We start from the raw sequence: 26297 nt of genomic DNA, 5'->3' as shown, positions 1-26297 counted from the left end.
ACGCCATCCTCTGGCCTTCATGGGCACCAGACATATACACATAAAGACATCCAGGCATACATACATTCACATAAATAAAAATTAAAATACGTTTTGTTTGGTTTTGGTTTTTAGAGACAGGGTTTCTCTGTGTAGCCCTGGCTGTTTAAAAAATTTTAGTTTTTGGCCAGGTGGCAGTGATGCATGCCTTTGAGAAACCCTATCTAATAAGTGAATGAATGAATAAATATTTTAAAACTTTTGGTCATAGTTAAAGTGAAATAAAACCCCACAGGTTGAGACACTGACTTAGCCAGTGAAATGTTCGCTGTGTGAGCTTGGAGTCCAGGGGCCCAAGTAAAGCCAGGTGTGGTGGCAGCCCTAGCACTGGGGGGCAGAGAAGGAGGGGCTCCCGGCTCACTGCTCAGCCACACCAGCTGAGTCAGAGAGCTCCAGGCTCGAGAGAGGCCCTACCAAGAAAGAAAGGGAGGGAGGCAGGGAGGGAGGGAGGAAGGAAGGAAGGGAGGTAGGTAGGCAGGTAGGAAGGTAGAGGAAATTGGGGAATTACCTGCTGTCCCTCTGGCTTTTGTGTATATACATATGTGCACGCAAGCACGCACGCATGCAGAACCCACAACATAATGTATCATTGCCAGAGTTCAGTAGTGTTATTTGTGTTCATGTAGCAACAATACAAGGTCACAGCTGCTTCATCTTTTACAAGGTGTGCACGGTCACAGGAACACAAAGGACACCCAGAGAGTTCAGACGTGCAGTCAGTGATGCCTTCCAGGCAACCCAGCAAACATGACTCCGTGATCCCAGAGACAGTTCCATAGTCATGTCAGCATCCAGTGTTTACACCTGGAGAGACACATCAGCCCACAGTGGCTCCAGAGCTCGTCCACCTGGTCACATCAACCCAGAGGTGCCCCACCATTGTCCCACCCACAGCAGACACTACATACAGCCATCAGACTCAGCTGCAGCCCCTCTACATACAGCTGTGTCCACTGTTGGGGTCCAGTACTATCTGTCAGCACTGGGTGGAGTCAAGCTAAGACTCTCATAAGCTCCTTCTTCAGTGAGTCCTCCCTGACCTCTACATCACTCTGAGTGCAGACCTCACCTCTGACTATAACAGCTAAGCCTCCAACCAGAACCCCAAAAGGCCCTAGAGATCAAAACTGAGCTGTACCAACAGAAACAGTGACCGAAAGCTCACCCATACCTCTTGAGCCTGTCACACCCACATCTAGGGTACTATACTCCTGCCACCACCCCCCTGTGGCTTACAGACACAATCACACCAGTGGGCTTACACACCCTTAGGTAAATGGGGGCATTTATTCCAGTTAACCCTGACAACCTGCATACCTGGTCACTAGCCCGCCTTCCTTCATGCTGGGCCCACTCCTGCACTGAGAACCTGTCTCCTGCCTGTGACTGGCCCCAGGCTCTTTTCTGGGACAGCTCTGAGGCTGGGCTGAGGGCTTCCTGTTGGCTGGGGCAAAGTCTCCTGGGTACACTGAAGTGACAAGTGTGTGATTCTCTTGCCCCCTTGTTTCCTCAGATGCTCCCCAGTCCCTCGGAGAGGGCAGCCCTATCTGCTCATCCACCAACCTGAGCCGAGTGGCTGGCCTGGAAAAACAGCTGGCCATTGAGCTGAAGGTCAAACAGGGAGCAGAAAACATGATCCAGACCTACAGCAATGGCAGCACCAAGGTGGGACAGTGTTCTAGAATATTCCATCGCTGTGACAGGAGGCTGTGTCCCAGTTAGCAACTACTAGTCCACTTCCTGTCTGGTTTGGCCTGCTCTAGGCATCTTACTTACATTACTGCAGTATACAGCCATTTGTCTGTGGCCCTGCAGACCCCCAGATGTTCTGAGAGCTGAGGAGGATGTAACTCCAGCTGGTCCAAACTGGACAGTGGAGATCCAGACTTTGCAGATGAGGGAGGTGAGGCCCAGAGAGGTGGGAGAGCATGGTTGAAGTCACAAAACTCAGCTGTTGGTGGCAGAGCTAGAATCGAAGCCCCTGGACTATCTATCCATCTCACTGTACTGGCCCCAGGACACTGGGAGTGTGTGTTCTTGTGTGCACACACGAATGCTCTGTCTTACCCAAGGCCTTCCTGGCATGGCAGCAGGGCTGGTGACCAGACTTGAGTTCCCTGTCTTCTTGCCACCTTGCCTGTCTGTCTCCAGGACCGGAAGCTGCTGTTGACGGCCCAGCAGATGCTGCAGGACAGTAAGACTAAGATTGACATCATCCGCATGCAGCTTCGCCGTGCGCTACAGGCGGGCCAGCTGGAGAGCCAGGTGGCTCCTGATGAGGCCCAAGGTGAGACCTTCCTCTGGACATTGCCTGCCTGCACTCAGCCTTCCTGGGGTCAACCTTTACCCCGTAATGCTTGTGGAGGGCAAGGAGGCAGGAGTTAATTTCACTGTGAATGGAGTCTATTCCTGCCCATCCCTGACTTTTCCTTTTGTTCCACTCAAGGTTTGGGTTGGGATGGTTGTTGCCAAATGCACCTGCTGGTTTGTTTGGTTCTTCCTTTCTTCCTTTTCTTTCTTTTTTTTGTTGTGTTCAGGATAGAGTTCAGAATTCCTGTACACTAGGCTTGTGTTGTATTATTGAACCATGCCCCAGCCCTTCACTGGTAGATTCTATGTAGGCTCTACCATTCAGTCACACCCTATCTTCCCCCCCCCCCCTTTTTGTTTTTTTTTAAAGATTTGTTTGTTTTATAGAGTTATTTTTATGTGTGTGTGCATGCACATTATGTGAGCAGGTTCCCCCCAGAGGCCCAAAGAAGGGGTCAGATCTCTGGAGCTGGAGTTACAGATGACTGTGAGTCACCCGGTGTGGGTCTGGGGAAACAAACCTGAGTCCTCTGGAAGAACAGCGAGCTCTACAATGATCAAGCCATCTCTCCAGCCCTGTCCCTTGGCTGCTTTTAGTTTAGTTTAGTTTAGTTTTGAGACAGGATCTTTCTACATAGCCCTGCCTGTCCTGAAACTCAGTTTGTAGACCAGGCTGGCCTCAAACTCACAGGGACCCTCCTGCCTCTGCCTCTGCCTCCTGAGTGCTGGGATTAAAGGTGTGCATTACCATGTCCAGCCTTTTTGTGTGTTTTGAGAAAGAGCCTCATTACATAGCCCTGGCTGGCTTTGAACTCTCTGTGTAAACCAGGCTGCCTCTAACGCACAAAGATCCACCTATCTGCCTCTGCCTCCCGAGTGCTGGGATGAGTGTGCCACCATGCCCTACTCTATTCCTTTTATTTTTATTTTGAGAAAAGGTTTCACTGTGTGACCTAGGCCAGACTTGAACTTTCAGTGCCCCGCCTTCACCTTCTGGGTGTTTGAATTACAGGCTTGTGCCACAGGCCCAGGTGTGCTTTTGTAGACGAAGTCTTACTGACACACAGGTATTACCGTTTTTTCAGGTTTGCTTTTCACCACAACCACAGAGCTGAGGAGTGGTGATCAAGCCTTGGTGAGCCAGGTGCAGTGACACAGGCCTCTTATCTTAGCATACTGGAGGCTGAAGCAGGAGGGTTTTGAGCCCAACCTCAGCTTCAACTACATAGCAAGATCCTGTCTCAAAAAGGCTACAAAACTGAATATATCTCCTGTCCAACTCCTTGTGGAAATGGGCGTAGGAGTCTGGGTCATGTGGCTCCCTTGACACATTAGTCTGCGACACATCTGTCCAAAGCTGTAGGTGTTCCCAGTGTGGTTACTTTTGTGTATGGGCTCACATGTGTTATCTGTTTATTAAATATTTTTAAATATTATTAAATACATATTATAAATGAATGTATACATGTATGTTATGAGGTCTGGAGAGATGACTCCGTGGTTAAGAGCTCTGGCTGCTCTTCCGAGCATGCAGGTTGAGATTCCCAGGGTCCACTGGTGGTTCACAATCTATGACCAGTACCAGGGGAGTCAGCACATTTTTCTGGCTGATATGGGCACCAAGTGCATGACATGGTGCACAGACATAATGCAATCAGAACATCCCTATAACATAAAAAGAAAATAGAAAAAAAGAGATTTTTAAAAATATCCTGACAAAAGCAATTTCATGAAGAAAGGGCTTATCTGGCTCACAGTTCCAGGCTTCTGTCCATCATTTTAGGGACATTTTGGCAGCTGGAACTTGAAGGGGCTGGTAATCACAACCACTGCCAAGAGTGAAGAGCAGTGAACAGCGCATGCGTACTGGTGTGCAGCTACTTCTTTGCCTTCGCACGATCCAGTCTCCCCTGCCCAGGGAATGATACTGCACACAGTAGGGGGTCTTCCTGGTAATCAAGACACTCCCTTCACACACACACACACACACACACACACACACACACACACACACACGTGTGCGCGCCATCCTTATCTAGACAATCCCCCTTGAGACTCCCTCGCTAGATAATTCTAGATTGTGGCAAGTTGTGGGTAAAACCAATTTTATCAGTGCTAGGCACCTGGGTGTGGCACACTCCTTTAATTATAGAGTGCAGGAGGCAGAAACAGGCAGAGCCTTGTGAGTTCCAGGCCTGCCAAGGCTACACAGTGAGACAAACAAACAGAAACAGCATCATAGATGCCAAGAGCTAGGCATCTGTCATGGTCACTGTGAACACTGTGTGTCATTCTGACAGGCAAAGGAGCATCAGCTGTTGAGCTCTGAATGGTAGTGTCTGTCTGCATCACTGTGTGTGTACGTTGTGTGGCAGAGGATGTGTGTGACCATGTGTAAGGCGACATGCTCCTGTAACCCTGTAGCTGTGTCCATGCCAATTGTTACATACAAGTAAAAGCATAGGGTGACTGTTTTGAGATACTTGTTTACACTGCGTGAAGATGTGTCTATGTTTTGCCTCATCCGTCTAAGGCACCTGATTGGTTTTGTTTTGTTTTTTGTTTCTAGACAGGGTTTCTCTGTGTTGTTTTGGTGCCTGTCCTGGAACTCGCTCTGTAGACCAGGCTGGCCTCGAACTCACAGAGATACGCGTGGCTCTGCCTCCCAAGTGCTGGGATTAAAGGTGTGTGCCAGCACCGCCACCCGGCTACCTGATTGGTTTAATAAAGAGCTGAAGGGTCAATAGCTAGGCAGGGGAGGTTAGGCAGGATTCTGGGCAGAGAGAGGAAGTCTGGGAAGAAGAGAAACAGAGACAGCAGTGAGACACTGAGGAAGCTGGATGTACATTATAGAGGATAGGTGACTAGCCACAGAATGTGGATTAACAGAAACAAGTTAAGCTAAGTTATAAGAGCTAGTTGGGAACAAGCCAAAGCTATAGGCCAAGCTTTCATAATTAATAATAAGTCTCTGTGCCATTATTTGGGAGCTGGTGGTCCAAAGAAAGTCTGACAAGAAAGTCCAGTACAGGTGACTGAGTCAGGGTGACAGTAGTTCTGTCCTCAAAAGGCCATGAATGGATGTCTGTGAGTGACAGATGTCCTGTGCCAGTGTACAGCTTGTCATCCCCATGCCACCAGGGACCATGCTTCATGTCGGGCTTGACTGTCCTCATGCCTTCGTCGTGGGGATGACCCCACTTTCTCTACCAGTGACACTGGGTCCCCACCTGTCAGCACTGGGGCTTCTGTGCGTGTTAACGTGGTTGCGTTTCCTGCCTTGGCCCTCTGCCCTGCCCATACGGCAGGGGATGGTATGCCTAGGATTCTCCAAGGCTTGAGTCAGACAGCTCTTCCTCCTCCTCTTCCTCCTCTCTTCTTCCTCTTCCTCCTCTCTTCTTCCTCTTCCTTCTCCCCTCTTCCCTCCCTTTTTTCCTGTTCCCCTCCCTCCCCCTGCTCTTCCTCTCTCATTGTTTTATTTTATGTGTGTACATGTCTCACCTGCATGTCTGTGCACTATACATGTGTCTGGTTCCTGTAGAGCCAGAAAAGGGCATCGATCCCCTGAACTGGAGTCGTAAATGAATGTGAGCCACTGTGTAGGTGCTGGGAGCTGAACCTAGGTCTTCTGGAAAAACAGAAAGTGCTTTGCACCACCATCTTCTTTTGGGACAGCCTTTCACTCTGTAGCCCAAGCTAGCCTCATACTTGCTAGGTAGCCCGGCTGACCTAGAACTTGTGGTCTTCTGCCTCAGCCTCCTGAGTGCTGGAATCACCAACCTGCACAGCTACACCCACCTTAGTCCCAGGACTTTTGCCACATTATGACTATGCCCATTTTCTTCTTTCTTTTTTTCTTTTGTTTTTGTTTTTGAGACAAGGTCTCACTATGCAGCTCTGGCTATCCTGAAATTCACTGTGTAGTGCAGGCTGACTTCGAACTCAGAGATCCACCTGCCTCTGCCTCCTGAGTGCTGGGATTACAGGCGTGCGCTACCACCGCCTGGCTAAAATTCTTTTTTTTTTTGGGTGGGGGGAGGGTTGAGGATCGAACCCAGGGCCTTGCGCTTGCTAGGCAAGCACTCTACCACTGAGCTAAATCCCCAGCCCTAAAATTCTTTTTTGATTAAAAACTTATGCATGTGCCATGTGTGTGGGTGCCTGGAGAAGGCAGAAGGGAACACAGATCCCACTTGGAGCTCTAGTTGCAGACAGCTGTAAACTGCTCAACATGAGTGCTGGGGACTGAACCTGGGTCCTCTGCAAGAGCAGCAAGTGCCCTTGACCACTGAGCCATCTCCCAAGTCACTATTCTTGATGTTTTGAGACAAAGTCTCACTCTAGTCCAGGCTGGCTTTGAACCTTCGGCAATTCTCCTGCCTCAGTCTCCCAGGTGCTGTGATTATAGGCTTGTGCTACTGTGACCAATTTTTTTCTTTTTGTTAATTTTTTTCTACTTATTTATTTTTGTGTATGTGTTGGCACAAGAGAATGAGTTCAGAGGTCAACTTTTGGGGGTCAGTCTCTCTCCCCTGTGGGTTCCGGCAATCAGATTCGCGATGTTGGTCTTGTCAGCAGGCTCCCCTTCCCTGCACTTTGCTTCCTTCTTTTTCTTCTTTCTTTTTTGGGTAGGTTTCATGTAGCCCAGGCTGGCCTGGGACTCACTATGGAACTTTAACTTCTAAACTTCTGACTCTGTATCCCAAGTCCTGGAATTATATGTGTACTCCACCACATTCGGCTTTTTGTTCATTTGGTTTTTGAGTTTCTTATTTTATTTGTCCTTGCTGCTCGTGTGTGTGTGTGTGTGTGTGTGTGTGTGTGTGTGTGTGTGTGTGTGTGTGTGTGTGTGTGTGTGTGTGTGTGTGTGTGTGTTACACGGCCAGCTCTGTGGCTTCTTCTCTTGTGACCTCATCTAGCCCAGAGGCCCCATCTCCAAATACCATCTCATTAGAGTTGAACTGCACATGTAACTGGTGCAGGACACACATTTGGTTCCTTGCTGTACCCCCATGGGTGGCAGTTCACTAGGACGTGCAGGGTCCCCACATCTTAGGAATGCCTGAGTCATGTCTTGATGACAGTCCCTTGGTGAAAATGTAACATGGGTGATGGCCACTGGGTGTAGATAGTGTCTGCCCTTGTAGATTATAGTGTTCCCTTTGTCCTGTGCTGTTCCCTGGGAAGGGCAAGGGCCGTTAGAGTCTGTCTGTCCCTGAGTCTGGATTATCAGGGTGCCTGTGCGCCATTTCTATGAATGTCCCTGGGTAACCATGTCCCTAGGGCTATGGTGTTTGAGAGTGACTGAGCTTGGGTGGAAGTGTGGCAGGCCCTTGCAATGGAAAAACCATGGTGCACTTTTGGTAGTGTGTGTGGTGTGTCTGTGTCTGCACATGGTGGTGCATTGGGATCAGGCTAGTCTGAAGGATGTCTCACTGTCACATGGCCCATGCCCATAGGGGGTCCAGACCTAGGGGCAGTAGAGCTTCGAATTGAGGAGCTGAGACACCATTTCAGAGTGGAGCATGCCGTGGCGGAAGGTGCCAAGAACGTCCTGCGCCTGCTCAGTGCTTCCAAGGCCCCAGACCGCAAGGCAGTCAGCGAGGTGACACTGAGGGCTTCTGCTAGGGGAGGGCAGTCAAGAGAGGCGGGAGGGGGGCCTGGACACGGGAGAGAGGGGAGTTCAACAGGCGGGCTGGCAGGCGGCCTGCCTCAGGAAGAAAGAGGAGCGCATCAGGATAAATCCTGGGAGCCGGGAGGGGTGGAGCCTCACTGGGGCCTGTGGGAGGTAGAGCAGCAGCCAGAGGCGGGGCTTTAAGTGGGGTGGTGGGCACGGTGATTAGCAGACCGGCCTCCAGGAAGGAAAGGCTTTGGTGAGGCTGGAGCCTCAGTGGGTCCTGGCTCTGGTAAGGGCAAGGCCTAGTTTTTAAAGCTCCACTTGATGGGATCAAATAGGTTCGAGGTTTAGGCCTGAGGGAGAAGTTGCTGGAGATGGATGGGTTCTTGGGGATGGGCCTACCTATGCCTGCCTTCAGCTCTCCGCCTTCTGTCTCAGGCTCAGGAGAAACTGACTGAGTCTAACCAGAAGCTGGGCTTGCTGCGTGAGTCACTGGAGCGGCGCCTCGGGGAGCTGCCGGCTGATCACCCCAAGGGGCGGCTGCTTCGGGAGGAGCTCACTGCGGCCTCGTCGGCAGCCTTCAGCGCAATACTGCCTGGGCCCTTCCCCGCCACGCACTACAGCACCTTGAGCAAGCCCGCTCCACTCACAGGTGAGCTCCAGACTGACTGCACTCTCGGGCCTCGCTGGAGACTCCTTACCTGGGTCTCCAGGCTTCTCAGCCCTGAATGCTGCTCTCCCCACTGTCTCCTTCCCATCCTATCCTGGCCCCGTCCCTGCCTCTGCTAGCCAAGCCACCCCATCTTTTGATCTCTTCTGATTCTAGACTGTTGGCCTCACCCCTCCCTCTTGGCCCTGTCTTCCTCTGCCAGTCACCAGCCCGTGGCAGATCATTAAACCTTAGCCCCCACACCTGCTCTCTTCCTTAGGCCTCACTTTTGGCTGCCCTGAGCATTTTTTTTCCTCTCAGAATGTCAGCACATTAAACTGCTTGTCCTGCCCTCTGACCCCGTGTCAGGCCCCCACTAGCCGCCCTTTCTCCGCCGGCACTTGCGTGAGCAGAGGGGTCCTCTCCCTGGTGCCCTGTCTCCTCAGCCTGCCTTCCATGGACCTGCCCTTCCTGCAGGGACCCTGGAGGTACGAGTGGTGGGCTGCAGGGACCTTCCAGAGACCATCCCCTGGAGCCCTTCCCCCGCAGTGGGGGCATCTGGGACCCCCGACAGCCGCACCCCTTTCCTCAGCCGCCCAGCTCGGGGCCTTTACAGCAGAAGTGGGAGCCTTAGTGGACGGAGCAGCGTCAAGGGGGAAGCTGAGAACACAAGTGAGTGGGTGGGAGGGTGGGAGGGTGGGAGGGTGGGAGGGAGGCGTCTCCGTTTGTAGTGTTTCATTTATTCATTTGTCTGTGATCTGCATGTTGATTTAAAGCCAGGGTTTCGCTGTGTGGCCCAGGCTGCCCTCAGATTCTGGGCTCTAGCGTTGCTCCTGCTTTAGCTGCCTGAGTAAGCTGGGACCACAGGTGCACTGACTTTTGTACTATTAAGTGGGCACTGGAGAGAGGACCCCAACCCACATTGGGTGTCTACTAACTGCTATAACTGCAGATCCAGGGGATCTGATGCCCTCTTCTGACCTCCCTGATCTCTACACTCATGTGCACAAACTCCCACTCAGATATAAACATACATACATAATTAAAAAATAAAAATTAGGGGCCTGAGAGATGGCTCAGCAGTTAAGAGCACTTGCTGCTCTTGTAGAGGACCTGGGTTCAGTTCCCACCATCCATAGAGCTGCTCACAGCTCTTCATAAATCCAGTTCTAGGGGAATCTGATACCCTCTTCTGACCTCTTCGGGTACCAGGCACACAACTAGTACACATACATACATGCGGGCAGAATACTCATACACATAAAAATACAAGTAACTAAATAAAAATTAAGAAAAATACATAAAATACAAAATGAGGTGACATTCATTGGCATGACTTACCGAATGGTAACAAAAAGACAAAACAAAAACCCCACAAACATAAGGAAGGAATGTAGAGAAATTGGAACCTGTATACATAGGGTGTGGGAATAGAGTGAGGCAGCCGCCGTGGGAAATAGCACAGGGCTGGGGACATGGGACAGTGGTAGAGCTGCCTAGACTCCCCCAGTGAGGGGTGGGGTCACGGGCTGAGGTAGAGCAATTGCCTAACATTATTCGTGATGGTAAAAGGAGAAGCCATGTCCATGGATGGAGAGGCACACTGTGTTTTTTGCAAACAGTGGACTAGGATTCAGTCTCAAAAGCGAGGAGACCATGTGCCATGCCGCAGCATGACTAAACACCGAGAACTGTGTGGGGAGTGAAAGAAGCCAGTCACAAGAAGACAAGGACCACCTGATTCTACTCACAGCGAGTCACAGAGTCATCAGACCCTCGAGACAGGAAACGGGAGGGCAGGTGCTGGGGTAGAGAGTGTTGAATAGGGAAAGAGGTTTACACCTTCTTAAGCTAAAGCTCAGAGTCCGTCTGAAGTGAAGGAGATGAACAGCAGCAGGCTGGGGCATGGCGGCAGGCTGGGGATAGGTTGTGTGTGGTGCTCACCTAGCATGTCTGAGGTCGTTAGTTTAATTCCCGGCACTGGATAAACCAAGTATGGTAGCACACAGCTGTAATCCCAGCAGGCTTGGAAGTAGAGACAGGGCAATAAAAAGTTCATAACCATCCTAAAAGTGTATCCAGGGCTAGCCTGAACTACACAAGACTCTGTCAGAAACAAACTAACCATCGCATGTCTGGCATCATACAGGCCTCCCAGAATTTCAGAGGTAGAAGCAGGAAGGGCAGAGAAGTTCAGGGCCAGCCTGGGCTACATGAAACACTGTCTCAACACAAAACAAAATGAGGCCTGACATGGTGGTGCGTGCCTGTAATCCTCACACCTGAGACGCTAAGGTGGGGGGATTCCAGGCCAATCTGGGTGACATAGTGAGTTCTAGGCTAGCCTGGTCTTTGGATTAAGATTCTATCTCAAAACCAAAAGGAAAACACACAAAATGAACAATCTCTTCTTCCCAAACCCACCGTCTGAATTGAAGGCTTTACTGTGCGAGGCAAGCTAGCAGAGTGTTGAGGGAAGTAGGAAGACATGGACAAAATGAGGAGCGAGCACTCCCCTCCCCCTTCTTCCTCTCCTGCTTTCAGCTGAGGTCAGCACTGTGCTCAAGCTGGACAACGCAGTGGTGGGACAGACAGCCTGGAAGCCATGTGGCCCCAATGCCTGGGACCAGAGCTTTACCCTGGAGCTTGAGAGGGTGAGCTGAACTGGGGGACTGGGATTAGAGGAAGAGGAGTTTGGGCTTCAGACATGTGAAATGATGGCCCATTCTTCTCCCTCGAGGCCCGGGAGCTGGAGTTGGCTGTGTTCTGGCGGGACCAGAGGGGCCTGTGTGCGCTCAAATTTCTGAAGCTGGAGGACTTCTTGGACAACGAAAGGCATGAGGTGCAGCTAGACATGGAGCCCCAGGGCTGCCTGGTGGCTGAGGTACAGCCTGATGACCCCTGACCCCTTGCCCCTGGTTGTCCAGCTTGGGGAGATTCACTTCAGATGGCTCTGAGCCTTCCTGGGAAGTAAGGCTCCTGAAAACTGGGAAGGAGGCCAGGAGTAGCATGTCTCACCTAAGAAAGGCTCAGCAGTTACAGACCACATGTGTGATGTGTTCCCAGAAGATGGTGCCTCAGCAGACTCCATGTTGACCTGGTGGCGGGGATCAAGGGTAGGGTGCTTCCCTGGCATGCACCAGCCCTGGGTCCCATTTCTAGTCCAGATAAAACTAGATGGGGGCTGGAGGGATGGCTCAGCAGTTGAGGGCACTGGCTGCTCTTCCAGAGACCTGGGTTTGAGTCCCAGCACCTACATGACCGCTCACAGCTGTCTGTAACTCCAATTCCAGGGGTTCTGACACCCTCTTCTGGCCTCCTTGGTCACTAGGTACACATGTAGTGCACAGACATACGTGTAGAAAAAACACCCATACATGAAATAAAAAAACTAGCTGTTGGGGCTGGAGAGATGGCTCAGAGGTTAAGAGCACTGACTGTTCTTCCAGAGGTCCTGAGTTCAATTCCCAGCAACCACATGGGTGGCTCACAACCATCTGTAATGAGATCTGGTGCCCCCTTCTGTAAACATAATAAACAAATAAATCTTTAAAAACAAAAAACAAAACAAAACAAAAAAACCCTAGCTGTCATATAACCTCAATCCACATGGTGAGCAGGAGGCCAGGAATATAAAAGATTTACCAAAAAGCAAACCCAAAGCCAGGTGGTGGTGCACACCTCTAATCCCAGCACTCAGGAGGCAGAGCCAGGCGGATCTCTGTGAGTTCAAGGCCAGCCTGGGCTACCAAGTGAGTTCCAGGACAGGTACAAAGCTACACAGAGAAACCCTGTCTTGAAAAACAAACAAACAAACAAAAAAAAACCAAAAACCAAAACCAAACAAAACAAAAACAAGCTCTGTGGTGAGCCTGCCGTGGAGCATGAGGCTAGCGTGCTCAGAGCTCTGGCTTCCATCCCCAGCACAATGAGACAGCAGCAACAACAATCTCAAATAGAGGCAAGACGCTGCTGGTGACCTAAGAGCGAGGGAAGGCTGCACCTCACAGAACTTTCTGGAGCTCCATTTTCACCAAGCCTATCATGCTGAGTTCCTTTGTGGATAGAATGTTCTGTCTGAAGTGTAGCTAGTTTAAGTGGAAACCAAAGTTTTTACCTCACTGAAGTTTTAAGTAATTTAAATTTTGATCTCCACACATGGCAACTGTACAGAAACACTCTGAGTCTAGAATTCAGTACCTATAACGTGTTGGAGTACTAAACTAAATCATCATGGTTTCCCTTCATAGGTGACCCTGTCATCACTGGGGGTTTATGAAACAAAAGGCCAGGCTCCATCCCTCATGTTTCTGATTCAGTCGAAGAGATATAGGGGACTGAGAATATTTTCCTAGAAGTTCCCAGGTCCATAAGGCATTTTTCTGTCAGTGTGACAAATACCTGAAATAATCAAAGAGAGAGGGTTTATTTTGGCCCGTGGTTTCTGTCCATGGTCCCTTAGCCCCATTGATCTGGGCTTGCAGCTCAGCATGTGCAGCTCAGCAGTACAAGTGCAGGAGACCTGTGCACCCGATGGGATGCAGAAGCAAAGAGACACGGGACGAGCTGGCCTCCTGATATCGTGTATGAGGACATGCCCCAAAGACATCACTTCCTCCTACTAGCATCTGTTCTAAAGCTTACACCACAGGCTTGTGACCAAATCTTCAACATACAGGGCCATTTGGGGACATTGCTCAGCTCAACAACAGTGCCAGATGATGCCAGTGTGGCCAGCCTGGGACCACACTTGGGAATCAAGTCAGTAGATGATGTGACACTGGTTTCTGGACTCACACATCAGTCTTGTTGGTTCAGACCCCTTCCTTCCCTCCAGAAGGGGCTCTAATTGCCCGCTTCTTGCATTTCCAAAATGGAAGCCTGTCATGGTTTGAATATGAATGTTCCCTCTTAAGTACTCTTCCCGTGGCTGTGGTAAAATACCCTAACAAAAGCAATTTAAGGAAGAACGGGTTTCTTTTGGCTCACAGTCCATCATGGTGGGGAAGCCAAGACAGTGTGGGAACTGTAAGTAGCTGGTCACTTGCATAGGAAGTGAAGTCAGGGAGCAGAGGTGACTGCTGGTCCAGGATCCCCACCTAGGGAAAGGTGCCTCTCACACTAGGTGTGTCCTTCCCTGCGAGGCATTACTAACTCCCTTGGGCAATCCCTCACAAGAGTGCCTAGAGGCTGGCCTCCCTCACGAGTGTGCCTAGAGGCTGGCCTCCCTCACGAGTGTGCCTAGAGGCTGGCCTCCGAGGTGATTCTAGTCAAGTTGATAACTAACACTAACTATTGCAACCCCCATGAGGGCTTGTGTTTGCATACTTGCTCCCCAGCTGGTGGCTGTTTTAAGAGGTTATAGAATCCTCGGGAGGTGGAGCCTCGCTTAAGGAAGTGTGTCACTAGGGGACAGACCATGAGGACTATAGTTAGGCCCTCCTTCCTGCTGGCTGTCTACCTCCTGGTCCTCTGCGAAGTGTCTGCTTCAGTCTTGTGCCACTGTGGACCTCACTGCCCGAGCTGCCATGTCTCCTTCCATGACGGACTGTATTCCCTAAGCTGTGCACAAGGACAGACTCCTGTCAGAGAGGAGAAAGCGGTGCAGCGCTTCCGAAGGCAAGCAGTGAGTTGTATTGGTCCTCTGTCCTCAGGACAGCAGGCCGAGGGAAATAGACTCAAAGGCAGCAGGTTTCCCTGGGTCCACGGCTTCAGTGACAGCCGTCTGACCCCATTGCTTCCAGGTTTGTGGTGAAGCACTCGCGGAGCAGAGCTGTTCTCTGTGCTGACAGGGAGACAGAGGGAAGAGAAAGGAGGAGGAGGTCTGGCAGTGATGACACCTTTCCTCTTCCCACCAACCCATCAGTAGATGAATGCACGAGGGAGGCCATTGCCCTGTGCATAGTCACAGCCAAAGGCTTAGCTTTGCACATTTGCTAGAGTCGAACCACTTGCCCTCAGAGATGCCTGGTGCCCTGTACCTAAGGCCGTGAGTGCCTCTGTTCCTGAGACCACTGCAGCTGAGCATGTCCTCACAGGTCACCTTTCGCAACCCCATCATAGAGCGGATCCCTAGGCTCCAGAGGCAGAAGAAAATCTTCTCCAAGCAGCAAGGTTAGGAGAGGCCCGAGAGTGCTGGGTAGGACAGCGTGGGAACCTCAGGATGTCACGGTGGTGATCCTAGCCTTGCTACCCTAGGGAAGGCATTTCAGCGTGCCAGACAGATGAACATTGATGTGGCAACTTGGGTGCGGCTGCTCCGGAGACTTATCCCTAATGCTGTCACCACGGGCACCTTCAGTCCCAACGCATCTCCAGGAGCTGAGGTCCGGCACACTGGGTAAGGAAGGAGGATGGCCCCAGTCTTCTTCCCTGTCCCTCCTGTTTCCGGGGTGCTAGGTCCCCAACTCATTCCCCTCCCTCTCCTGCAGAGATATATCCATGGAAAAGTTGAACCTCGGTGCTGACTCAGACAGCTCGTCCCAGAAGAGCCCACCAGGGCTGCCCTCCACCTTATGTAGCCTGGTGAGTGTCCACCTCCTCTAGGCAGGGCAGCCTAGGGAACCAGCTAATTTTTCAGAAACCTCCAGGAACTAACCAAGGATCACACAGCAGGACCAGGCTTTTTGTTTGTTTGTTTGTTTGTTTGTTTGTTTGTTTTTGTTGAGTATAGTTTCAGCCTTTGAACTCTTTGAACTCCTGATCCTCCTGCCTCTGTCCCCTGAGTGCTGAGACTGCTATGCCTGGCTTATAGGGTACCGATGGTGAAATCCAGGGCTTTCTGCATGCTAGGCAAATACTCTGCCAACTGAACTACATCCCAGGACCTTGGTTGTTTCTATCCTAGCTTCAAAATATCAGCTGGGAAGCTGGGCAAAGTGGTGTGAGCATAGCATCCCAGCAACGGGCGGCTGAGGCAGGGTGGTCACCACAAGTTTGAGTCCAGCCTAGACTATGTAGCAAGTTGTAGGCCAGCTTGGGCACACACCCAGATCCTGACTCAGACGCCACAGCTAGGGGGATGTGAGCTTGGGGGCTAGAGATTCCCTCTCTAGCAGAGCTCTTGAGCAGTGTGCTTGCAGCTCTGGGTTCTATCCCCAGACTGAAAAAGAAAAAAGAAACATAAACCGTGAGCTAGTGAGAAAAGGGCAGAAAAGGTGCCCACCTGTGATTCCTGCTCTGGGGAGCAGACATGGGGAGTCGAGAACTCAGGTCATCCTCAACTAGGTAGCACGTTTTTTTGGGGAGGGGGGTCATTTTTCTTTTCTTTTTTGAGATTATAATATAATTATACCAGTTCCCTCTTCCTTTTTTCTCCCTCCAAATCCTCCTATAGATCCCTCCTTGTTCTCTTTCAAATTCATGGCCTCTTTTTTCATTAATTGCTATTGCATGCATGTATGTATGTGCAAACATTTATATATTCCTAAATACAACCTGTTCAGCCTTTATGTCACATATTTATATGATTTCAAGGCTGAGCATTTAATATCAGATAACCAGTTATTGTTCTTTTCCCTGGGAAGACTAATTCTTTTACTCTAAGCATCCCTTAGATGCCTGTAGTTCTTTGACTAGCGTGGAGGCCTCCTGGGCTTCCCCTCCACTTTGGTTTGTCTGCTGTTGTTTCTGACCTTGTTCAGCTCATGCTGTGGAGACTGTACAGGAGACGTCTGACCCCTGTGGGAGACAGTTCCATAGCAAACTCCCCATCCTCTGTTCTTAGAGTCCTTCCACCTCCGCTTCCAGAGTCCCAGAGCCTTAGTGCAGGAGAGTTTTGTAGATGTGTCCACTGGACTGGGCCCCACGACTCTGGATTCTGATTGGTTGTGGTTTTCTGTAGTGGTCTCCAACTGTAGCCAAGCGAAGTTTCCTTGATGAGAGGTGAGGACTGCACTCATCTGTGGGTGGAAGGACAAATGTTGGGAATGGAGTTAGGGACTGTGCTGGGTTAGTAAAGTGGCGGCTGTAGGTTCTCCCCCAAGATCCATGACTTCCCTGGGTTTCTAGTACCCGGCATGGTTTCCCTCTGGTTGAGTGGGTCTTAAGTCCAGTTAGAGAGCTGTTGGTCCAAAACATGAAGGAAAAACTTATATCGAAGACAAATTGTGTGCTCTCTTGGTGGGGGTTACCAAAAGGAGTGGTGGTGCAGCTGCCATGGCTTCCTCTACTTCTGGGGTGAGCCTGTGGAACGCTGTGTGCACGAGTAGTGACAGCCAGGCCCCAGGGCTTTACCATCAGTCACACAGTGGGAATGTCATGGATAGAACTTGTGTGGGTTACCAGATTCTCCTTTTCTTTTTTCCCTCATCTTTGTTAGGGTTTCTATTGCTGTGAAGAGACACCATGACCATGGCAACTCTTATAAAGGAAAACAGTTAATTGGGGCAACTCACTTACGGTTCAGAGGTTCAGTCCATTATCATCATGGTGGGACATGGTGGCTTGCAGGGGACATGGTGCTGGAGAAGTAGTTGAGAGTCCTATATCCTACAGGCAACAGAAAGTGGTATGAGTATCTCTCTGAGTGAAGCAAAAGATTCTTCAAAGCCCGCCCCCACAATGACACACTTCCTCCAACAAGGCCACACCTCCTAACAGTGCCACTGCCCATTTTATTTCACATTCCCTCCAGCCATTTCTAGCTCTGGTAGACTGTGTATCCATAGGCTGGCCCATCAGTATTCAGTATTTGTCTCTTTTCCTTTTATATTCATTTATTTGTTTTGGGTTTCTCTGTGTAGCTCTGGCTGTCCTGGAACTCGCTCTGTAGACCAGACTGGCCTTGAACTCACAGAGATTGCCTTCTCTCCTGAGTGCTGGGGTTAAAAGTGTGTTCCACCACACCTGGCTTCTTCTTCAAGTTCTCATCTTTCTATTTATTTTGTGTGAACGTGTGCACTCACGCAGGTCAGAGGGTAACTTGCAGGACTCAGTTCTCTTCTTCCACCATGTGGGTCCCAAGACTCTAACTCACCTTGTTAGGCTTGGCAGCAAGCGCCTTACCCCCAGGGCATGTTGTTGGCCATCGTCTTTTCTTTGTGTACCTGGCTGCCTCAGCCTCCTGGGTGCTGAGACTGTGCCCCGCTGTACCTGGCTGTAGCACCTCCTTGTCCCCTTTGTCCATTTGGAAAGGAGATGGAAGATGGAACCCGGCCTCTTGCATGGCTAGGTCAGTGTTGTGCCATAAGCTGCACCCTCAGTGCCTGGTTCTCTCTTTCAGTGTATATGTTTGTATGCTGTTGTTTTGGGGGGGTGCACATGTGTTACACCTCACAAGTGTGGATGTCAGAGGACAACATGCAGGAATTGGTTCTCTCCTTTCACCGTGGGGTGCTGGAAGCTACCTCAAGTCACCAGAGCTGGTGTAGTAAGCACCCTCCCTCATCTGAGCCATTTGAAGGCTGCCCCAGGCCTGACTCTCTTTGGTTACATGCTCATGTGGCATGGTTAGGCTGGGAGGAAGCTCTGTCCTAGAGCATTCACCTAGCAGGTGGGAGGGCCAAGGTTCCATGCCGAGCAGTATAAGTCAATCAGTCTGTCAGTCTGTCCAGGCTGAAACCAGAAAATAAAACAATCAGATAAAAGGTATTGGATAAGAAGTATTTTGGGAGGAAAATGGAGCAGAGATTGATAGGGTGTTCTGAGGAGCTCTGCTCTTCACTAAGGAGTCAGCCGATACCTGCAGGGGTCCCAGAAGGAGGGAGACCTGGGCCTGTTGATGCGTGCCTGGGGTCTAAGTTACCCTGCAGGCTGAGGACGAAGGATCTCAAGTTTAAGGGTAGCTTGGGCAATTTGGTGAGGGCTTGCTCAAAGAAAATGAAGAGTACCAGGGATAACATGTGTGATGGCCCAGGTTCATCCCCAGTCCTACAAAAGAGGAAAATCGTTTAAACATGAAGGTAAAGTAATATGAGAAGGAAAAGGTCCTGGGGAGGAGTGTGGGCCAGGCATGGGGAGGGCAGGGGAGGGAGTAGCTCAGGGCTCTGTTGGCTCTTGGGGATAGCGCTGACTTGTGGCTACTCTGACCCCTGCACCACAGAGTTCTCCAACCCATGAATCCACCACCTCTCCAGAGCTGCCTTCAGAGACCCCGGAGACCCCAGGCCCTGGCCCGTGCAGGTGATGCCCCTCCCTTAACCCCCCACTCCTGCCTACTCTCTGAGCTCACCAGCCCCCTTTCTCCACAGCCCCCTGAGGAAGTCACCCCTGAAGCTTGAGGACTTCAAGTTCCTGGCAGTGCTGGGCCGGGGTCACTTTGGGAAGGTGAGGCAGGGGAAGGGCCTAGGGGCTTGGCATTCTTCCTTCAAGGGCCCAGGCTATCCACTAAGGCCCCTGTGCCCACTGTGTGCCAGGTGCTGCTGTCTGAATTCCGCTCCAGTGGGGAGCTCTTTGCAATCAAAGCCTTGAAGAAAGGTGACATTGTGGCCCGAGACGAGGTGGAGAGGTGAGGCCCTGTCCTGGCCCTTGAGGATTTCTGGGAAACAGACCGAGTGTAATCACTATTGAGCATTTCAGTGAGAGAGACTCACGTGACTAGAACTTATGGCCCTCTTACCTATGAGCAGTGACTTAGGAAGTAGTTACTGTGACGCAATTGTGCCCCCTTCTCCCCTTCCAGAGTGAGTACTGTACTGTCTTCCATTCTGCCCATGGTTTGACAGTCAGAGGTCTTGCAGCAGGCAGGCAGGAGGTTCAGGACTCAAATGGAGGAATGTGGGACCGCCTCAGTTTAGGGGTCAGGGTCCCAGGTTAAAATCATGCCTCTGCCAGCTGTGCTTCCAGATGCTCGGAAACGCTGGCCTCCCTTCAGAAATTAGCCTCCTCATCTATCCATCAAATACCTATGGAAATGCCTTCCTCATAGGATTGTCTGGTGGATCAAGGAAGAAGGTTTATTTAAAGTATTCTTCACAGTCCTTGATCCCTTTAGAGGCATCAAGCTGTCCCTAGACTTCCCAATCACCTTTGTAATAACCAGGAACCTGATTCAAAGTTTAAATGAGTAAGAGGAATTTATTTACTGATCTGGAGAGAAGTCATCGTGTCTGCCTTATGGCGTTGCTGTGGCCAGGTGCTTGGTGATATTTCTGGTTGTGTGCTCCTTTGTGTGCTTGGAGTTCTCTCCCAGAGACAGAAGCCTTTCCACACCAAAGATCAGATCCGGTTCAGTCCTCACTGGTGCTGGTCCCTAAGCCAGTCCCCACCATGGACTTGGACTGCTCTGATCAGCCTGAGCCTGTGCCCTCATCTGCTTCCCAAGACAATGCGTAGATGCTGGATGTGTAGCAACCCAGGCTACCCAAATTGAGAGTAATCCAGTTGCCCAAAGTCGTACTGCAATGCAGGCCTTCCCCAGAGATCTGCTGAGTGAGCCCCAGAGGGCATGGGCATAGGTCAGGGAGCAGCTGGGCCCTCTGACTTCTGCCTCCTGCCCAGCTTGATGTGTGAGAAGCGGATTTTGGCGGCCGTGACCAGGGCAGGACATCCCTTCCTGGTGAACCTTTTCGGCTGTTTCCAGACACCAGAGCACGTGTGCTTTGTGATGGAGTACTCAGCGGGTGGAGACCTGATGCTGCACATCCACAGTGATGTGTTCTCAGAGCCTCGGGCTGTGTGAGTCCCTTCCTCCAGCACAGTGCTTCTCTCCAACCCGTCCCTGGAGGCTCCGCCCTCCACCCTGCCCCCAGCCCTCCACCCTGCCCCCAGCCCTCCACCCTGCCCCCAGCCCGCCACCCTGCCCCCAACCCGCTACCGTGCCCCCAACCCTCCATCCTGAGGCCTGACTCCCACACAGCTTTGGGACCCCAGGGGTTAGGGATCCTGGCTCCTGTGGAGCCAGGCTTGTGTGATGTTGTATGTCTCTGCAGCTTCTATTCAGCCTGTGTGGTGCTGGGGCTGCAGTTCCTCCATGAACACAAGATTGTCTACAGGTGTGTACATGAGAGCATGTTCTGCCCAGAGACTAGACATGCTAAGCTCTGTGTAGAGCCCCAATCCCCACTGCCAATCATCCGTCTTTACATCCCCTGACACGCCCATTCCCCAGGGACCTGAAGTTGGACAATTTGCTCCTGGATACTGAGGGCTACGTCAAGATCGCAGACTTTGGCCTCTGCAAGGAGGGTGAGGACTGCAATCCTGGGACAAGAGGAACGGGGTGGGCTACCTTCTGGTGAGGCTGTACGTAGGTGGTCAGGTAACATCTTCTCTATGGGCTTTGTCTGCAGGCACCTTCTCACCCTAACAGCTTCAGAGTAGTTTCCCAACTTCAGCCACCTCCCCCACCCCGGGTCCCCCCATACTGATTCGGGGTAGGGCTGTCTCATGTTCTACGACCCTAACCACTAGTGGCTCACATGGCTTTGCACTTCACTGCACCCAGGGATGGGCTATGGAGACCGGACCAGCACATTCTGTGGAACCCCAGAGTTCCTGGCGCCAGAGGTTCTGACAGACACATCCTACACTAGAGCAGTGGACTGGTGGGGACTAGGCGTGTTGCTCTATGAGATGCTGGTTGGTGAGGTGAGACCCAGGCTGCCTTTTTGTCCTGTAGAAAGTATGCATGTGTCCCGGCCTGAGACGGGAATCTGCTCCTACTGCATGTCAGCTTTGCCTCTGCAATCTCAGTTTCTATAACTAAAACGGGACACTTACCCTCTGTAAGCCAGCTCTGGTGCAAGGGTGCACTCCCAGGGGTAGGGCCCTTTGCTAGTGCTGGGTGAGCTGGCTGAAAGTGGGATCTTATTCAACCTGGCGCTCTGCCCTCCAGTCCCCGTTTCCTGGGGATGACGAGGAGGAGGTATTTGACAGCATTGTCAATGATGAGGTCCGCTATCCGCGCTTTCTGTCGGCAGAGGCCATTGGCATCATGAGAAGGGTAAGCACATGCTCCACCTCCCCACCACAAAGTACAAGGTGGGCAGGAAAGGGTCTTGAGGGACGGGAATCAGACACACATTGACATGTGCGTCATCCCACAGCTGCTGCGGAGGAACCCAGAGAGGAGGTTGGGATCCACTGAGCGAGACGCAGAAGATGTGAAAAAACAGCCTTTTTTCAGGGTGAGCAGACTCCTTCACCCTGTCAGTCACCCCGAGGACCTGGATGTTTCTCCCAGTTCATCCCCACCCCATATCTAGTTGCTCCATCTCAAGAGTTTTCTTGCCCTCCCCCTGCCCCCCATCCACCATGATTCCTCCCAAATGTCAGCTCCTTTGTCTGCACCCCTCATTACCCCTACCCCTCACTCCCTCCGCTTCTCCTGGCTGTGGCATTCCAGGGCTACCCTGAGCTACCCCAGACTCCCTTGACTGATTGGAATCCCTCTGTACCTTGTCTGTTTCTTGCTGGTCTCCAGACTTCCCTCAGCCATCATGACTCTGTCCCCTTCTCCACAGACTTTGGGCTGGGACGTCCTGCTGGCCCGTCGCCTGCCCCCACCCTTCGTGCCTACGCTTTCGGGGCGCACAGATGTCAGCAACTTCGATGAGGAGTTCACTGGGGAGTCGCCCACGCTGAGCCCACCCCGGGATGCCCGGCCCCTCACAGCTGCCGAGCAGGCGGCCTTCCGGGATTTCGACTTTGTGGCAGGAGGCTACTAGCTCCAAGCCCCTGCCTTGCCCAAGAGTTCTTGGTTTTTAAAAAGGCCTTTGGGGTTTACCCCATACATGCATTTTCAGCCTCTGTGTGCAATCTGGGGTGGGGTGTGCTTGGAGCAGGTGACGGAGGCAGGCAGCCTCAGGGACGGAACTGTGTTGGGGCTCATTTGAAAGGTGAAGCTGGGGACATGCATTAGTGGGCAGCGAGGACAGGGCTCAGGGCTGTGTTGGAGAGCGTTGGGGTTTTAAGGCTGGAGTGGGTACAGGGTGTTGAGACTGTTAAGATAGTTAGGGACCCAAATGAGCAGAATGGTTGCTAGAGTCTATTGTGGTGGCAGCTGAGACGGGAAGTGAATCCAAAACCTCACTGCGTTTATGGGCAGCTCCAATCTCAGAACTAAGGACTCAGCATTGTGCGCATGCTATTGGAGCTGCTGACCTGGGGATCCATCCCACCTCCGATATTTGGAACATCCCGAGTGTCTGCGCCACCGCGTGGCCAACGCTAGGATTGTACTCGTCTGGGTGGGGCCTCTTGCACCAATGTGCTGTCACTGTGTACTGCCGCCCCACAGGATGCATCGCCCATGGCTCGCTGTGTTTGAGGCTCTCTATACCCTTGAGCCCTGCACAGTGGTTTGGCTTAGCTTCTGGGCACGTTCAGAGGTGGCTGAAGCCACTGTGCCGGGAGCTACGCAATGAACTGGCTTCCCAGGCACTCTTGGTTAGGCCCAGCTCCATTGGGCCATCCTTAGCACCGGCCCTCAGGGGTAGGAGGCGAAGCAGTTGGCGCAGCACGGCCTGGCGCAGCAGGATGTACACCCATGGGTCCAGGATCTGGTTCCACGACGCGAGGCGCACAGCCAGAAAGAGTGGCCGCTGCAGGGAGCTAGAATTCCAGCCCCCGACGGCCAACACCACCAACACCTGCGAGAAAAGCAGGTGTGAGCAGTGGAGCCCGTGTGAGGTTAGGATATCAGGGTGGGCTATGCAGGGCAAATGCTGCGTGTGGGAACTAAGCAAAGGTCGTCAGTGAGTGCGGAGTCTGGCTAGAGAAGACCCATTATGCCAGCACACAGGACAGAGGAAAGGTCAAAAAGCTGGGGAGGAAGGCGGCTAGGAATGAATGAAGTGGAAGGACGAACTGGACAGGCTTGAGTGGGTGGGAGGAAGTTACAGAGATCCACAGAGGGCGAAGGGAGAGGCAGGGAGAGCAGCGGGATAAGACAAACGGTCGGCTCTGCGCTGGCAGGGTCTTAAGGGGGCGGAGCCCAGGAGGGGGCAGGGAGAAGCGTGGCTTGAGGAGCGGTGGCGCCCCTCACCAGCAGAGGGCTCCAGCAGATGCACGACACCACCATGATGCCCACGAGCTGGCCCACCATCTCCACATCGTGTGCGCGAACCCTGCGCGCCGAGCTGCCGCCCCGGGAGCTGCGGAGGGTGGCGGAGGCTGAAGCGATGGAAGAGGCAGATGAAGTGGAGGCCAAGCGGGGTCCACGGGACCCCCAGCGCCGGCGATCATCCGGACCTGTGGTCTCACGGAGCCGTCGAGAGCGGCGACGCCTCCAGCGGGCTCGCAGGAGCGCCAGGCCGCTGAGTGTATTGCACACGAGTGCCGCAAGGAGCGCGGCCAGGCCGAGGCCGGCGAAGAGGCCGGCAAGCAACGCCTGGCGCCAACCTCCAGCAGGCCCAAGGCTGATGAAACACCAGGTGCCAGGGTACTGTAGCTCGTAGCGACCCACATGTGCTAGCGGCAGCAGCGCCACTGCCAAAGCCATGGCAGCTAGCGTGGCCAGTGCCAGGCGTCCGTGGGCCACCGACACGCGCGCCGCGTGGAGTAGCGGCTGCGTGACACCCACGCAGCGCTCCACGGCCATGCCGCAGCCAAGCAAAAGTGGGCACAGACCGAAGAAGACCATGCAGCCTCCCAAGAAATGACAGGCCCCGCCAGCAGGTGACCGTCCCGCAGCATACAGGCGAAGCACCAGCGCGCCCGGGATCACATGGCCTGCCAGGTCGATGGCCAGCAGGCTGGCAACGAACAACAGAAAGGTGGCAGCTGAGTGGCGCCGCCGCAGACGACCTGCAGCTTGTGCCAGCAATGCCAGCGCCAGCACATTGGACACTGCACCCAGGGTCATGGAGAAGATGGGCAGCGCTGGTGATGTGCCGGAATCGCCTACTGGTAGCACGGCGGCAGATGTGTTGGGGACCCTGGGTGTTGCACACGTAGTTGCCTCGTCCGCTAGGCTCGCGTTAAGCCCGCAGGGGCTCATATCAGTGGCCAAGAGGGCTAAGTAGATAAGAGGAGGGCGCAGTGAGGCTAGTGTCCCACCACCCATCACCAGGATCCATGTAACAATGTGGCCTCTGTGCTCAGGGCACCTCCTCAGGACCCTGGCTGCTCCATTTCAGATCCCACTTCACCTGTCCCTGCTCCATCCCTTGTGCCTGCCCTTACTCTGCCCTGACATCGTCTTCTCTGTCTACTGCTCTGGGGACTTGACAGACATGGCAGAGATCCTCAGTGTCTGTCCTCATCTCCACCCCCCACCTCCTAGCACATCAGATTCCTGGTCCATGGCCCCATGGAACAGATCCTGACCCACTTTTGTTCCCAACGCCGACCTTCACCTCGTCTGCTACCCTCTTTCCTTTTTTGTAAGTCTCCTTGGTTGGCCCGGGAACTGGCTGTGTAGACCAGGCTGGCCTTAAAGAGGTCCCCCTACCTATGCCACCTGTGTCCTGGGATTAAAGGTTCACACCACCATGACCAGCTGTTGGTCACCTTTTAATCCTACCCTTGATGTCCCATGTCCCAACAGCTCCATTACTATAGCCCATCTTTCCCAATGTCCCTGCCTCCAGAGACCCACTCTTGATCTCCTGTTTCATCTCTCCCCGAACAAGCCATCTCCGTACTTAAAGACTAATTTCTGTGCCCCAAGGTTGCTATGCCCTGTTCCTCTTGCCTCCATGGTCTGTCCTCAGACCCCTGCTTCCACAGACCCATCTCTGATCTCTTCGGTGCTCTTGGACTCCAAGGACCCACCTCTTTCCCTGGAGTCCCATGTCTGTTGCCAGAGTTACACCTGTCTCCAAGGCAATCTCTCAGCAGTACGGCACTGCCTCATTCAGATGCCCACCCCACACTCCTGTGTGAGCCAGCCTCTGGCTGGTCCTTCCTTTTCTAGTTGAGAGGGCTAGAGCAGACCCAAGGGACTGACAGACAGCTTGGGGCTGAGAGCCACGAACACAGTGAGCCCAGGATGGCCACAGCCCATCTTTCAATGCTCTCCTTTCCCCTGCTCATGGCCCCTCAAGTCCCAACTTCTTACCCAGTGCTGCTCAGGATGCAGGGTCCCCATGGCCCGGAACTAGGCTCCTGCTGCCCGCGCCAGCTGCTCCCTGGCTCCCGGCAGGCCGCTCCCTCTTCCTGGGGCGGCTCCTCGGCTCTGTGCCGCCTCCACCCGCACCCCACTGGCCTCCAGGGGCTGCTCCACCCTATGCATGTCTGCCCGCTAGGGCTGGAAGCCCTGAGTGGGCGAAACCTCTGCTGCTGGCACTTGGGTCCAGCTTCTTCCTGCCAGGGACTGAGGTTCTCTGAAGTGGTCTGGTGTCTGTGACCCCTCCTCTCATCAGGGCAGAAGCAAACCCCCACACCCTCACCGGGCCTCTTGCCTGCCTCATTAATAAAGTGGATAAAATCTAAACACTGGAAAATGTGAGCATCGCCTGGGGCTGGCTGGGAGGTCTACGCACTCTCATGGGGGTGGGGTGCTGTCCCCACTGGGCTTGAGGATTTTGGAGCTGGCTGTGTGATGGGACCTGGCAATGTTGCCTGCCCTTAAGCCTTTGTGGATGTCACAGTGGGGGTAGAGGTGTCATCCCAGGAGAAAGGGAGGTGGCTGATCAGCACTGAGGAGCCAGGCTAACATCTGCATCCTGTCTTAAGGTGGAGTAAGCAATTCATAGGGCACCTGAGCCATATCCTGCACCCACAGCTACAGCCTCACTTTACATCTTGAGGAGAACACACAGTCACTGCCGGGTCAGTCACAATGGCAAGTAAACACTG

The 26297-nt window shown here is 52.7% G+C and overlaps 2 protein-coding genes across 3 annotated transcripts in view; one reads left to right on the top strand and one right to left on the bottom strand.

The window, feature by feature from the left end:
- Positions 1 to 22293, top strand: part of Pkn1 (protein kinase N1) — a 30943-nt gene extending 8650 nt beyond the window's left edge. Inside the window, exons 3-22 of one of the 2 annotated variants that reach the window (XM_036186978.1) lie at positions 1553 to 1704; positions 2191 to 2326; positions 7809 to 7954; positions 8405 to 8618; positions 9093 to 9287; positions 11160 to 11269; positions 11356 to 11499; positions 14654 to 14729; positions 14814 to 14955; positions 15047 to 15140; positions 18658 to 18731; positions 18806 to 18881; positions 18971 to 19062; positions 20055 to 20231; positions 20486 to 20548; positions 20665 to 20741; positions 21001 to 21143; positions 21391 to 21498; positions 21602 to 21682; positions 22019 to 22293. In XM_036186978.1, coding sequence (XP_036042871.1) covers positions 1553 to 1704; positions 2191 to 2326; positions 7809 to 7954; positions 8405 to 8618; positions 9093 to 9287; positions 11160 to 11269; positions 11356 to 11499; positions 14654 to 14729; positions 14814 to 14955; positions 15047 to 15140; positions 18658 to 18731; positions 18806 to 18881; positions 18971 to 19062; positions 20055 to 20231; positions 20486 to 20548; positions 20665 to 20741; positions 21001 to 21143; positions 21391 to 21498; positions 21602 to 21682; positions 22019 to 22222 — 2504 coding nt within the window. In that variant the 3' untranslated portion in view covers positions 22223 to 22293. Of the gene's footprint in view, positions 1 to 1552; positions 1705 to 2190; positions 2327 to 7808; positions 7955 to 8404; positions 8619 to 9092; positions 9288 to 11159; positions 11270 to 11355; positions 11500 to 14653; positions 14730 to 14813; positions 14956 to 15046; positions 15141 to 18657; positions 18738 to 18805; positions 18882 to 18970; positions 19063 to 20054; positions 20232 to 20485; positions 20549 to 20664; positions 20742 to 21000; positions 21144 to 21390; positions 21499 to 21601; positions 21683 to 22018 lie in introns of both variants that reach the window. The other variant, XM_036186977.1, reaches the window with a different exon arrangement.
- Ptger1 (prostaglandin E receptor 1) lies at positions 21922 to 24507 on the bottom strand. Its single transcript, XM_036186979.1, has 2 exons — positions 23542 to 24507; positions 21922 to 23146 (listed from the first exon to the last, which is right to left on the bottom strand). Exons 1-2 carry the CDS (start codon positions 24493 to 24495, stop codon positions 22880 to 22882), a joined length of 1221 nt encoding a protein of 406 aa, XP_036042872.1. The 5' UTR covers positions 24496 to 24507; the 3' UTR covers positions 21922 to 22879.
- Positions 24508 to 26297: the final 1790 nt, after the last annotated feature.

The sequence above is a fragment of the Onychomys torridus genome, chromosome 5 (genome assembly GCF_903995425.1).
Source record: "Onychomys torridus chromosome 5, mOncTor1.1, whole genome shotgun sequence".
NCBI lineage: Eukaryota > Metazoa > Chordata > Mammalia > Rodentia > Cricetidae > Onychomys > Onychomys torridus.
This window is presented reverse-complemented; position numbering and strand designations above follow the sequence as displayed.

What these genes read in the sequence shown, in the direction of transcription:
- Ptger1 (XM_036186979.1), bottom strand. Translation starts at nt 24,495, where the DNA reads ATGAGCCCCTGCGGGCTTAACGCGAGCCTAGCGGACGAGGCAACTACG. An exon ending in TCTGCTGGAGCCCTCTGCTG is followed by an intron (nt 23,147 to 23,541) that starts GTGAGGGGCGCC and finishes CTTTTCTCGCAG; the next exon opens with GTGTTGGTGGTGTTGGCCGT.